General features: G+C 39.7%; 2 protein-coding genes, 1 long non-coding RNA gene and 1 pseudogene across 3 annotated transcripts; 1 reads left to right on the forward strand and 3 right to left on the reverse strand.

Moving 5' to 3' along the window:
• The first annotated feature begins 305 nt into the window (after positions 1–305).
• LOC138052377 (beta-2 adrenergic receptor-like) lies at positions 306–2340 on the forward strand. Its single transcript, XM_068898859.1, has 2 exons — positions 306–364; positions 808–2340. The coding sequence occupies exon 2, from the start codon at positions 1032–1034 to the stop codon at positions 1962–1964; it is 933 nt and encodes a 310-aa protein (XP_068754960.1). The 5' UTR covers positions 306–364; positions 808–1031; the 3' UTR covers positions 1965–2340.
• A 7612-nt stretch (positions 2341–9952) lies between these two features.
• LOC138060243 (uncharacterized) lies at positions 9953–11228 on the reverse strand. Its single transcript, XM_068905983.1, has 3 exons — positions 11219–11228; positions 10493–10758; positions 9953–10426 (listed from the first exon to the last, which is right to left on the reverse strand). The coding sequence occupies exons 1-3, from the start codon at positions 11226–11228 to the stop codon at positions 9953–9955; spliced, it is 750 nt and encodes a 249-aa protein (XP_068762084.1).
• Positions 11229–11292: 64 nt separating this feature from the next.
• On the reverse strand, positions 11293–13262 carry LOC138060254 (uncharacterized; annotated as a pseudogene).
• Positions 13263–13272: 10 nt separating this feature from the next.
• LOC138052384 (uncharacterized) lies at positions 13273–14458 on the reverse strand. The gene is made up of 3 exons (XR_011133060.1): positions 14266–14458; positions 13714–13847; positions 13273–13442 (listed from the first exon to the last, which is right to left on the reverse strand). It is a non-coding gene; the product is annotated as an uncharacterized lncRNA (long non-coding RNA).
• Between the last annotated feature and the right edge of the window lie 371 nt (positions 14459–14829).

Consider the following 14829-nt stretch of genomic DNA (forward strand, 5'->3'; position numbering starts at 1 on the left):
CTCACGGTATTAACGAACGCTTTTCATTTAACTAATATATTGTTCCTATTTCTCACGTTGCCATGTTACCACCAATAGCGTAGCTTCTACTCTACTATAAAAACTACACGTAACCCATAATCCCTCGATTCGCTCTGACGAAGGGCTAACGCTCGAAACGTCAGCTTTTAGAATCTCTGTACGGTGGCCAATTTACATTATCAACTCCGTTGATAAAATCAAATTTTTGTATACTACTTCCCCACCGACGCAGCACCACAGTTTCTTTAGAAACTACCCCTTCATTCATTTGGAAAAAATGGAGCCTAGATGTCTTCTGGTCTAACAACATGCTATACTATGAGAAATTTATTTTAACATCAAGGTTTGCAAATTATAATGACGATGATGATAATTCAAAGACGGAAATGTTTGAAATATTTGAAGTTGTCCGCGGAAATCAAATGCTGTTTTCCTCTGAGGGAATTGTTAAAAAAAAAAAAAAAAAAAAAACTTATTTCATTTCCGAATAGCTTTTTTATATCTTATCTATTAAGAATCCAAGCGTTCCATCTATCGTAATCATCGTTCAAACTTCATTAACGTTTTTTTCTCAGTTCTTGTTGTCTTTGTTACCTTTCGCCTATTCATTAGTTGCTTAAATTTCTACTTGTTTTCGTTTCATTAGTATGCGTAATGGCGATAAGCCTTTCGCATGATTAATTACAATGTAAGTAGTCATTTGCAATCGCCTCTTAACCTTGATTAACATTTTTCGCTTTGTCTATTTCACCGCTTTTACGTTATTTTGTTTCGTTCATTTTATAGCTTCAACCCCGTGCACTTCTATCGTTCAAGGCATTTGCTGCTCGTAATCTTCTTGAAATCGGTGTTTGTGTGTCTACGTGGTGTTGGAAATTCCGGACTCGTATTAGTCCCGTCCTCAGCAAAACAATCTCACGCTTTCGCCAGGTTTCCCTTCTACTGATATTAACTGAAAAGCAACGCTACTTACAAAGTGAGTTATTGAGTAATGAATATTGTCTCATAAAATGGCGGACTTGACTGCCTCGAATTTAACAAACTTTACTAAAGAAATGGATTCTATTACGCACTCGGACGCAACACAACACGGCCTCAGAGTTTTCTTAATCGTTAACATAATCATGAACAGCATCGCCTGTCCATTGACAATTGGACTTAATGTGTTGGTGATACTTGCTATAAGAAGAAGACGCAGTCTTCAGAGTAACGCGAACATTATGTTAGCATGTCTGGCAACCACTGACGTTTTGACAGGTCTAGACGTTCAGCCAACTTTCATTATTTGGAACATATCTCAGTTAGTTGGTGACGAGGAACGTTTTACCGGCTTCCTCGTTTTACAATGGTTTCTCTTTCCCTGGTTTTCTCTTTCCTCGTGTCTGCATCTGATGGCAGTTGTTTGTGAGAGACTGATTGCGATAAAATTTCCTTACCACTACCCCAGCGTTGTGACAAAAAGAAACATGAAGTTAGCAATCTTGTTTTGTTGGATATATAGTGGTTTATGCCGCACTAGCATGTTTTTATTAGGTAAAAAAGCTGGCAGTCTCTATGGTATATTGGCTTCTCATATCCCAATTGTGTGCGTAATTTTCGTTTCGTCTTCCTATGTTGTCCTGTACTCTGAGACCCGTCGGCATCAAAAGTTGATTAAAGATCAATGCCTTTCGCAAGAAGATGTAAAAAGGTTCTTAAAGGATAGGAAAGCGCTGAAGACGACTGTGTTCGTAGTCGCTGCTCTTGGAATATGTTTGTTACCCGTTATTTTGTACATTGTAATGGTAAATTACGACAACAGAGTCTATCTTGTGCGAGGAGGAGTTTATACCTCAGTCACGCTTAACTCGCTTCTTAATCCACTGATTTACTGCTGGCGCCAACAAGAACTAAGGGAATTTATACTTCGACCATTCTCGCACACTGTAAATCCAATTAATTAGAACTTCTCTATCATGACTTGTGGGGAAAATTGACAAGAATTGTAATTGCGGGCGAGCAAGAGGAGTGCGCAAACCTAATTTCAAGTCTACTTGGTATTGATCATGCGCAGTACGTATGTGGTGAGATACAAAGAGTAAATGGAATGCATAGGCGCAATTTGACTCCAATGTGCCCGTAAAGTTCAGTTGTTTCGCAATCTGATCACGAGCGTTAAGAATAACCAGACAGTGTGACTCCTAAAACAACTTGAGTTTTCAGAACACTCATTTTATTAATATAATATATCTGACAACATCCCTTGTTTCGTTCCAGAATAAGTGGGATACATTGCGATAAAACCGTAATGGAAATCCCACATTGGGATTTTATGCTGAAATAAAATTATAAAAATGCACCATATATCGAGATTTTTCAAACCTGTCTTGGCCTACTAAACTTCAGTCAGTTCGATTTCTTAAAAAGTGGTATATTGTCGGTCAAATCCAGCCTCAGTTTGAATCCGTTTTCAACCCAGTTTAAATTGGTGACGCTCATTTTACACAGGTTAAATATGCACTCTACCTAGTTTAAAGCAGCTATCAACCCCCCACGGATTTATCGGCAATAGTTACGCCATCACAAATTGCGGTTTAATAAAGGGGAAAACGTTAACTTGCACAACATCAACTACTCTTTTTTCTTTCATTTTCACATTTGGAACACAAAAACAGCTTTTCTGGCGTCCAAAACAATTTGCACATCATCAACTTCGCTCGAAAAAAAAAGATAATAAACTGGCATTTCTAATGAAAGTCGATGTATTTTTTTAGGGTTCTGCGAGTTTTCTTAGTTAAAAGTATTAAAGGAATGACGAGGAATATTTTCCTATTTCGTGTTATATCGTACAAGACGTTTTTTCTACCAGCAACGAATTATCGTTCTTAAGAACTAAGCTTTTAGGATTTCTATCTTGCTGTCTGATACCGAAAAATTTGATGTGGTTCTCTTTCGGCAACCCGGAAGAGTTTTCAACAATGGAAGATATTGCTTAATTTCAATCAATGGAGATTATTGAATACTACATTGAATTCTCTCAACCGTAACAGGAACCGCAAAAATATATAAAAAAGGGGCAAATTATTAACCTCTAATAGTGCCGGAAAGCCAAAGTTCTTTATACCAAACCCTTAAGCCAAATCTTCTTATAACTAACATTCGTTAGACGAGTAGTTTGCGTAGCTGATCACTGTGTACATATTATTTTTCTAATTTCTGGTCCATTACTTTTTGAGTTCATTATCGACCAAGAGACCACTGAAAGTGTTATCCGGTATGATCTCGTTTTATCACTATGCCTTTCCCTGTTGAAATAAAACACCTTTTTCGTTTAAAGTGACTAAAAAATTAAGAAATTGCTTGAATGATCGTACAGCATGGAACAGGCTAGATTTTCAAGTTCTTCTTACTGCATTGAATCACGCCGAAAATTTAAGACAAATCGAAGACATGTCCATGAGAACGAAAAATGAAAGTCGGTGTATTTTTTAGGGTTCCGCGAGTTTTCTTAGTTAAAAGTATTAAAGGAATGACGAGGAATATTTGCCTATTTCGTATATATCGTATAAAAAGTTTTTTCTACCAGCAACGAATTATCGTTCTTAAGAACTAAGCTTTTCGGATTTCTATCTTGTTGTCTGATACCGAAAATTTTGATGTGGTTCTCTTTACGGCAACCGGAAGAGTTTTCAACAATGCAAGATATTGCTTAATTTCAATTACAATTAATGAATTAATGGAGATTAATGAATACTACATTGGTTTCTGTCAACCGTAACAGGAACCGCAAAAACATATAAAAAAGGGGCAAATTCTTAACCTCTAATAGTGCCGGAAAGCCAAAGTTCTTTATACCAAACCTTTATTTAAGCCAAACCTTGTTATAATTAACATTCAATTAGACAAGTAGTTTGCTTAGCTTATCACTGTGTACATATTATTTTTCTGATGTCCGGTCCGTTACTTTTCTAGTTCATTTATCGACCAAGAAACCACTAAAAGTGCATCCGGTATGATCTCGTTTTATCACTATGCCTTATTTCCCTGTTGAAATAAAACACTTTTTCCGTTGAAAGTGACTAAAAAATTAAGAAATTACTCACGCCAAGAATTTTAGAGAAATCCAAGACGTCTTTAAAGTTCATTAAAATTAATTTTATGCAATTGAATAAATGAATGAGTGAATGTTTATTTGCAACACAATAATATTACAAAGACAATCAATAATAAGGGTAAAGTCATTAATATATATACATATATATTATATGCAAGTTACGAGGGTCTCTCGAGCCAACAACGCATCTGTGTCCCCCAGGAGGATCACAAATGGATTCACAGTCCAAGGCTCGGCGAAATGTAGTTAGTTAATGAAATTTCAAGGGACCAAGGACGGACAACCCCTGGGGGTTGTCCGTCGATTCGCTATCTAGATTGGCCATGCAGCCAGCATGGTTGCTCTGATAGTGTAGTGGTGATCACACCCAACCGGTAATCAGGGGGACGTGGGTTCAAGTCCCGCTCAGGGCATAAAAAGTTTTTCTCCCGACGAAAATGTCATCCAGGGGTTGTCCGTCCTTGGTCCCTTGAAACTTCATTAATTAACTACATTTTGCCGAGGCTTGGACTGTGAATCCATTTGTGATCCTCCTGGGGGGCAGAGATGCGTTGTTGGCTCGAAAGACCCTCGTAACTTGCATACTAATTGTCTTCTTCTCTCTCGTCCGCCTGTGAATCATCGTTCTGGTTGATCCAACGTCACAGTAGTTGGGGGAAAACATGGGCTCGGGATGACCACGTAATTCCCATCCGCTATCTAGATTGGCCATGTAGCCAGCATGGTTGCTCGGATAGGGTAGTGTTGATCACACCCAACCGTAATCAGGGGGACCTGGGTTCATATCCCGCTCAGGGCATAAAATGTTTTTCTTCCAATGAAAATGTCATCCAGGGGTTGTCCGTCCTTGGTCCCTTGAAATTTCAGCAGCTTATATAGCAGTTTAAATGGGCTTCCTGAGCCAACGAAGGTGCCAGGCCACCAGAAGGATTCCGGAGAGATACGCAGTCCAAGCCACGGCATGTAAAAATTGTATAAGAGTTAAAAGAGGCCAGTGGACGGACAACTTCTGATGACTTAAAAAAGTAAAAAGATTTAATGTAGTGTAAAACGTTTCGGTCGTATGACCTTCATCATTTACAGTGAATAATGATTAAAAAATTCTTTTTTATATGTTTACAGTGTTTGTTGCTTGTCTGTTAGGTATACCGAATTCCTAAAGGTATTACATAAGCACTTAAAAAGTACAATAGGACGGACATAACAAAACATGTTTATTTAGTGGAAAAGTGGTGTTCTAAGTGGTTACAAAAGGGCGAGATTTCTCCCAAAATAGCAGATTGGGTGATCAACAAAAAGGCTAAGCCGGGAGTAGCATTCGGTCATGTTAAAACCCATGAAGAGGGTAACCCATTACCACTTATTACTTACTGTTGTAGTACACCAATTGAGAATTTGTCAGCTTTCACTGAATTTTATTTACAACCACTCGCTCGCAAATTACCATCTTTCATTAAGGACACCACTGATCTACTTAATAGAATTGAACAAATTAATAATGACGGCCCCTTTTCTGGAGGTACTTTGTCAGTCTCTTGGGACGTAGTATCTATGTTCCCTAATATTGACAATAATTTGGGCCTCACTGCAGTTAAAAATGCCCTTAATCCCAGAGAACGTAAAATGCCATCCACGAATTGTATTTTGGAAGCGGTTAAGATTTGTTTGGAATGTAACCATTCAGTCTTTAAAGATAACTTTTTCCTGCAGATCCATGGTACTGCCATGGGGCCTAAGAATGCATGCAGCTACGCAGATCTTGCAATGGGGGAACTCGATCGCAAAGCAAAATTTTGCGGTCCCATAAAACCTGCACTATGGTGGAGATACCGAGATGACATTTTTGATCTCTGGCAGCAAGGCCTCCCTGCCCTAGAAGAATTTACCCAATACATCAATTCTCTGTATCCTACCATCAAATTTGAATTAGTTTTTTCAGAGAATCGCCTCAACGTCTTAGACGTTACTCTGTACTTAGTTGATGGTTTTATAAAAACTGATGTGTACTCTAAACCTACGGATAGCCATTTATATCTCCCCCCCTCCAGTTCCCACCCTAAACATGTATTTAAAACAATTCCCTTTGGAGTTGCTCTGAGACTGAGGAGAAACTGTTCAGAAGATGAATTTTTCACTACAAAATGCGTAGAATAGAAGAACTATTTGGTAAACCAAGGTTACCCGGCAAATCTAGTTAATGATCAATTTTCTAAAGTTTCAATTATCCCTAGAAAGGATTTACTCAAACAGAAAGCAAGGACCTCCAAGAGGCTTTTCCCATTTGTGACAGTTTACAATCCCAATCTGCCAAACATAAATTACATCATCAGGAAACATCGGCATCTTTTGGAATCTAATACGAAATTAAAAGAGCTGTTTCCCAAAAATTCAATCATTCCAGCTTATCGCAGATCTAAAAATCTGAAAGCAATTTTAGCACCTTCTAAATACCAAACAGGAAATATTCATACCACCAATCCCCTTGAGGCAGGTTGCTATAAGTGCGACAAAGGTACATGCGATCTTTGTAAAAATTATTTTGTCGAATCGAGAAATTTTTGTAGTTTTAGAACAGGTAAATCTTATATCGTTAGACCCAATTTGACATGTAGTTCCAAAAATGTCATCTATTTAGTTTAGTGCAAAAGATGTCAGCTTTAGTATGTCGGCTCGACTACCACCGAATTTAAAGTGAGATTTAGAAATCACAAGTCATCTATGATTACAAATAAGAAATCTTGTGAAGTGGCAGTCCACTTCACATTCACTGCAGGATTTCTCTTTTCAATGTATAGACCAAATTAACGACACAAACAGGCAGGATGATATTTTCACAAAGGAAGCCTATTGGAGTGCCCAACTCTTCACCTTGGCACCTCACGGCCTTAACAAAAGGCAAGAATTTCATTCTAAAAACAGAATACACCTCAATTCTACATGATTCATAGATGCACGCTTTTTGATAAAGAATTTAATTTTTCAAATATTTCAATCGTTCAAGGGCTTATGTTGGGGAATTTGTTGTTTGACCGTAAATTGAACAGTTTGGCTCAAAGGCCCCAATCTGGGAATTTGTTATGATTGTTGTGCATTGTTAGTGGATTCAGGTTTAGCTTGAGCTCGTGTTTTTATATTGGTTCTTTTACTATTTTGTTTGCTTTTCTCTTTAGTTATACTCTTCAGTAAAGTAATACCTTTAGGGATTTTTCACATCTTTGATGAATTGTATATATATATATTTATTAAATTCTCAACCTCGGATAATGCAATTCTCGTGATCTGATTGGTTCACTCAATCTCGGTTATCAGCTCATATACCTTAGTTTGACCTTATATGGTAAATGATTGCGCTTAGTGTTGCTAAACTAAAAATGGAACTAAATGGAGTTTAAGGAATTTAATAAAACAATTATTCCATTCGCGCTTGTTGGATATGAGAGTGGTTATAGCCAACTCGGCGCTACGCGCCTCGTTGGCTATTTACCATCTCATATCCAACGCGCGCTCATGGAATAATTGTTAAATATGGAATATGTATACAATGTGCCCTCCCGGTTGTCACCATAATGGCTTTATGGCAACTCCTGAAGTTGGATGTACGGTTACACATTGTTGGATTGCATTGTGGAGTCACAAGGGTGCTCAAACTGTATGAACAGTGAGCGTAATATACAATATGTATACAATGTGCCCTCATGGACATTTTTCAAAGAAAACTTTCTAAGTTCATATATATATATATATATATATATATATATATATATATAATTGGATATTACAAGAATTGTGGCGAGGAGACCCCAAGAAACCACCGGGGGCCCCATCATCTGCCTATCATTAATCTAAATAATCTTACGCAATGCTTGTGCGGCATAACTAGCCCTAAATCAGTTTGTTTAAAAAGAAACCCTGGCATATTTTCCGTAAATTTCAGGTAGCTAGATGAATTAAGAGTGGCTGTCTGTAAGGGTCGAGAATCGGCGGTCAGCGACCCATTTGGCGAATCCCTGATATTTTGCCCAAAGTTAGCCTTGGGTAGACTATTTTCAAAAATCATATTCAAAAGTTCCAACGATTTTGTTTACTTGGGAAATTTGGCAAAAATTAAAAGTGCGGTCAAAATGCGGTCAAAGTGCGGTTTTTTGTTTGATCAAAAGGTGCGATGATGAACCTCCGCCGAAGTCTTAAAATAACATCAGTTGACCTCAAAATAACAAGAATTTCAAAGCAATCAATCTTCTACACTACCAATGTTTTAATCTTTTCAAATATGATAGTACAATGGTTTTTCAGGCCATTTAGAAAACAACTTCGGAGACCGCTTTCGATGGCGGCAAAATGTAGCTAATATTCATCAGGATAAAAATGTTCCTGGTATGTCAGTTTTTAACAATTAAGCATTGCAGAGCTAAAATATAGGTCTTAAAGATTTACCAAGTAAAGTTTCAAGGTCGAACTCGGAACGCTTCCCTTTGTAGGAATCGAAACTCTGAGCAATGTTAACGTGCAAAAATGGCGCTGACATTATAGTTACAATCACTTGCGTTAAAATATCAAACTAAATTTTCCTTTGACAATTTTAAGTTTGCCGCTTATAGAAATACCCGAAGAGCTCATAGGAGACACATCCAGTGCTTTGAACAGATCAGTTTGATGTAGATAGTCCACTTTGGTTATCGCAAGGTAATGTAAACAAACCTGATAAATCAGTTAAACCAGCCGCCTTTGTGTCAAACTATCCATGCATCCAGGACGTTTTCCTAGATATTTATCGTTCGCCAAGGTTTCTTGAATGAAATAGTAATTGTATGAATTTAAAAAAAACGAAGGTAGTTTGCTGGAAAGATCGTTCAAATTTTGGAAATAATTAGTTATTACCGCGACAATAATAATAACCGGCAAAGTGCCACATTATAGCTTTTGGCGGTATTTAATCATACGTTGCTGAAAGCCATTTTCCACTACAGGGAGAGTTTGAATCGACGTTAGTTTTCACAATTTCAAACAGTTTTTGTTTTTAGTATCTGAAACACGTAAGGCTACATGTGTTAAGAAATCGAAACAAACGGCATTCTGTCATAAACCGTATGTTGATATTCGAGTCCAGTAAATGTAACGCAATCTCAGTTACCCTCTCCCTTCCACCCAGCGTGGTCTTAAAACTTAAACGAGTTAATTTTGCTCAAATTAGTATTTTTCTAAAACGAAGTATTATTTTCACGAACCGGTAGGAATAATAATATTAAAAAACAACAACAACAACAACAATAACTTCCCACCCGCGGGATAAACGTTTTGACATGTTGTCACGATGGGGGTGGGGAAGGAGTACGTTTAGAAGGAAAAATTTTTTCGCAGTGTATTTTTCAAAGTAAGATCTTTGTTTTAGGTCTTGCTAAACGCAGTTATAAAATGAATTTCATTACTTCATCCCGGTAGGGGAGCTTTCTTTGATATTGTTTTTTTGGTTTTGTTTGGTTTTGTCATTGACTCTCAGACTTGGGGAGGAGGGGGTAGTCCCACTTCCTGTGGAGGCGGCTCTGATCGCAATATTCTCATTACGTAAGTGGCTTTAGTTCAACCCCAAAACAGTTCCCTTCATTTTCATAGTTAAAAAAAACCTAAAAGGTACTGCTACAGCTGCGGTCGAACCCTAGGCGATACCGCTCCACAGATTTCATCCTTTAAAAGGCACCAACCTAAGAGGGAGAACCTGAGAAGGAGGTACCAGTAGAACCTTGGCAATTTTTTGAGGGAGTACCCCTTCCCCCCGTTTTCAACCCGTTTTATAAAACTGGTTGTGGCTAAAACACTTCCAGGAAGCTATTAATAAAAGAGTTACTTTCGGCATGTGCACTTTTTGGCTATTTCCTCTAAGAGTGCCAAGTATGGAGCCTTCTTGCGCACAGGCGGGACAGGTGCATCAAGGCCGAGATCCTCGCACAAGCGCAGAAACATCGGTAGCTTGAGGACTTTCAAGTTACCACTGAGCGCCATCTCACATAGGTTGTACTGATCGTATACCAGAGGATGGTTGAGCTGAATAGTTTCAACGACCTCCTTCGCTGCACTAAAGTTAGCTTCCTCTTGAGATGCCCGGATATCGGCTTCATCTGCTGGGTCCTTTTGCCGTAGTGTAGCGCTTTGCCTTGAGAAGAAGGACGCAATCTGCAAACTGGTTAGGAATTCTGAGGACTGGAAAAGTCGCACACCATCTGCTCCACGGGCGCGTCTCATTTCCCTCGCCACAACCTCGGCGTCAAGCTTACGGCCCGTTGTTTGACCGATAGAGAATCTCGCCAGTAAGTAAGACTTTTGCTTTTCGCTGAATCTATACGCCTTCTTTGCTGCTCTGAGGGCCCATCCCTCATTTGGTACAAAGTGATCCTCCTGGTGAGCAACTGGGGCTTTAAGAGAGGACAATATGCCAACACCTTCTTCCAAATGGGTCTTGTACCCCATTTTCGCTAAATCCCTGAGAGAATATTTCTCCGGGGATCGGGAACATTTTTCTACAGACAGATGTTTCTCTAAAGCAGACACTCTTTGGAACACACGAACGCAGCCGTCTTGAGGACGGGAATAAACCCCTGTGGATAGGTCACTGTCTTCCAAAATGACACCAGATGGCTCGGCCACAGTTGCTGATGTTGAAGCTGTCTATCAAACCTGTTTTTCAGATTTACATCGGAAGGAAGTAAAATCTCCTTCGGAGAATGATTTCTGAAGTACTTGGTATCGAGGACCTTGGGTAAATAAATTAATACCAATAAAGAGTTGTTTTCTGATTTCTTTTTCAAATCATTTAGAAGTTTTTAAAGCAAACATGACAGAAATAAACGTATGTTCCCAATACATGGGTATTCATAGCTCGGTTAGTAGAGCGCTGCCGCGCTAACGTACGTAGAAGTTATGGTTTTCCCGTTTAAGCCACCCAAAAAATTGAATAAAATGGTAATTCTTTAAATAGCTCCTACAACTGCGACAATCATTTCTTCATTTATCAGAACCAAGAATATTGCGTGGGACTCCAAAGGTATCTGATACATGTACTTGCAGATAATTATTGTATGGTAAGGTTCTCCAATAAAGTAAGGGTCTTACACTTTTGCATTTTAATACAGAACTTAAATTTAGCGGCAACCCATCCATTAATTTTCAGTAGCTCACTTTTAGTTTTAATTCCCATACTTACTTAATGAAGATCCTGGATTGATGATTTTTCCGCGACCAACACAATACGCACGCCAACAGGTAACAGACTCTGTAGAGCTAAACTCAAAATTGTTCAGTTTTGTAATGCCAGTAATAGTTTGCCCACTGTCAGGTGTTTCGATGATTGTATCAAGGGAAACAACTCTTTCACCTTTCAATCCACCATGCGATAATAATTCGTCTTTAAGCTCATCGGCAGTTCAATCATCATTGCCTTCATCAATAAACGCCCTGATATGTCTTTTACAGCTTGCAGCCAGCCGGTCTGCTGCCCCTTTCCGCCTTGGGGATCGCTAAAATCTACGCGGACTACTTTTACTCCAGTGCTTGCTACCATCTCTCTGCAAGCTAGTATCGTGCGAGTGGAGTGGTAACAGCCTGCGTTGTCTTGTCTGAAGTAGGCTTTGTTTATCTCAGGGTGCTCGTGCTTGAGTGTTTCCAAGACATGATGCATTATGGATGCCACAGCTGAACTCCCCTGGCTGCAGGACTGAACTGCGTGGATAAAGGCTTGCCACTGTAGTTCCTCCTCCTTCCGTCTGTACACCACCGATATGTGCCATGATAACCCACGCTTGCCAAACCAGTCCGTTTGGGACTCACGGTATCTATGAGGAAGAAACTTCATCGCCCAGTCGTTGACGATAAAAACTGTCTCCTGATCAAGAGCGTCGATAGCGTCCAAACGAGCCTGGTCCTGGTGAGCCAACCTCAGCAGATGACATTTCCATGACTGGATGGCAAGCACAGAAGCGTTGACTAAGAACAGGGCCTCTTCTTTGTCATCTTGTAACAAAACAATAAATGGTAGTACCAAAGGCGAAGATGTAACAAAAGGTTTCTGTAAAATACTCTGAAGAAAACTCCGCCTTCGGGAAGTCTCTTGAGTACTTATTCAATATTTTTCGCTTATTTTAGTTTGCGTGGGAGGAAAAGGGGGTAGGCACTTTTTCGAGGCTGGGCACCTAATCGAGGTGGGCGCTTTTTCGAGGTTGGGCGCTTATTCGAAAAAATACGGTATTATTATTTTTAATTAAGCCTTACCTTAAAATCACTTTTAAGGTATAATTTTGAACCCTTGAGCAATTCCACGTACTGCAACTCCCACTCTTTCCCGAGACCGAGCTCTCCAAGTCGGCGGACTAAATTCTCTAAGTCTTCAAAGGCACGCGCACCGTCTGCGGCCACGTAGTCAAGTCCTTGGAGAGATTTTCGGACCGAGGCCTTGCATTCCTCCAATACACGAAGCATAGTACGCTCACTGAATGGTTTAAAGCCAGTTTCGTGGCAGTACTGAGCGTACTGACGTGCTATTCTTTGGGGTATCATCGTCCTTATGACGTTTGGTATCTCAACCAGGTGGCCAGAAGAGAGTTTCAACGTTTTCTGCCCAAATGGTAGATCCTGCACAAATGCGGACTTGTTATATACGATAAAAAATGGTCAAGTTGCTTCATATCAACTTTATCCTCGGCGAAGGGTGGTGCGATGTGGGAGCCCCGCTACCATACTGTAAGCGATGCAGGTTGGCCAAGCTATAGAGATATCTAGTTAAGCCTGGTATAAATCTTGAAATATCATTGAAGCTGGCAATGTCTGACATGATAGACAAGATCTGCCTTCTTGTCTCCTACCCTTGAGCTTTACCGTATGCATCTGCTAAGGCCTGAAGATAATTCTTGGACGTTTGTGATAATTCATCGAGTTTAAGAGCTTTGTTCATGGCAGGGGACGAGACGACCGCTTGCCAAAGAGAACCTGCATAATTACGTGTAAGATCTTGTAGGACTGAAGAAAAGATCTCCACTGTCCTTTTGGTGTATCTCTTCTTAGTGCTCTCTCCAGCTTTATCCCATTCCATCCAGGGCTGAGTTATTGGCGGGATGTTCTTCGAAACCAGATATTCGTTCAACTTTTTACGAGGTTCTTGCATAGTGGTTGGGGCCTCGTCACTCGTCGAAGAAACAAGACTTCCGGTATCCGGACTGAGGAACGTCTCATCATCCCGCCCTCTTGACGATATCTCCAGCCTCTTCAGTTCAGTTGCAAGGTCATCAGACGATAACTCACTACTAGTTGTTTCTGCACTTGAACGGCCTGTTTCCCCCTCTACCTGAAACAGTTCAAACAAATATATTGTGTAATTACTATAAAGCATGATAAAATGTTTATTTTGTTTTATTTTATTCATAAGCCAACACCCACACAAACCCGTTAAGAAAGAAAGAAAGAAATGAAAAGAAATCCCCTAAAGTAAAAAAGGATTAAAAAGGAAATGAAAGAATTAATGATGAATTTCTTTTTGGAAGGAAAACATTTCATACCATCGTTAAAGGAGCCACTTAAGCGAACCATTTACACTAGTGTTTCTTATTACTACTTACCAACAAATGGGGCTCGGGTAACTCTTGCAGGTGCGAGACCCCGGGGACGGGCTCCACCCCACCTGAAGCAAACACTAGAGTTTGGTTGGGCATGGCCTGTTTGCTGATATACTCGTTGCATTGTTTACAAATTGCTTTAAATGGAGAAACAAAAGCAACACAAAATGAACAGACGAACAGAAATTAATGTCAATATACTGTATAAACAATACATTTAAAACATACATAGAAAGAAGAGAACTTCCTGCCCGCAAGACCAATAATTTTGAATGAGGACTGCAAGGTGTGCTTGGATTACCCGCACCCCCAAGGCAAAAGTGACCCCTGCGTAATACAAACAAGCGACACGTGATAATTAATACATCTTAAAAGCGCCTTTCCCTCTCCTTGCACGCTCTCTCCTCTCTTGTCACTGTCTCGTGGAAATTTCTTACTGTTTCTTTAATAGAGTGCTAGCAAACTCCTCGCCTTGTGTGCCACCTTATATGTGATTCTTAACCGTGAAAAATTACCATTATCTAACCAATCTTCGCAGAAAAGTTTGCAACTTACGTGATCCAACTGGAATACATGTGTTCGTGGTTTTGAAAATAAACGCCGACTTCAAGCTATCCACTCGGTGGCTCCCTTTAGCAGTTGTAGTTTTATGTACTGCTAATTCTTTGGGCACTGTACACATGGTCTTCCCTGTCCTCCAGCGGATGCCGAAATCAGCCCTGTGCCTTGGACAAATGCTCAAGGCATAGTGATGTTCTTCCACAGAGAAAACCCCTAGAAGGAGAATTTGTTGAGAACAACCACCCTCAAGTGCACGATGATAAAAAGTAAAACGTATAATAATAATATAGCTGATAAAAAGACCAAAATATTATATTTTAGGGTGGTATTTACCTGCTCTGGCTAACAGCAACTTTATTTCAGATCCTAAACCCTCATCTGCGCAGAGGTTTAAGATCTTTAAATGGCCAGTTACATCTTTTGTACAGTCTTTGAGCGCAATACATTCCAGCTGACCAGGATAATCTGTGGACTGACCGCAAGGTGTGCCCTGGGAAGGGGTGACCTTACCTAGAAGCGCTTTGTAGCTACAGTGAGCCATTCAAGAAAAGATGAGAC

The sequence above is a fragment of the Montipora capricornis genome, chromosome 1, assembly GCF_036669925.1.
Source record: "Montipora capricornis isolate CH-2021 chromosome 1, ASM3666992v2, whole genome shotgun sequence".
Taxonomy (NCBI): Eukaryota; Metazoa; Cnidaria; class Anthozoa; order Scleractinia; family Acroporidae; genus Montipora; species Montipora capricornis.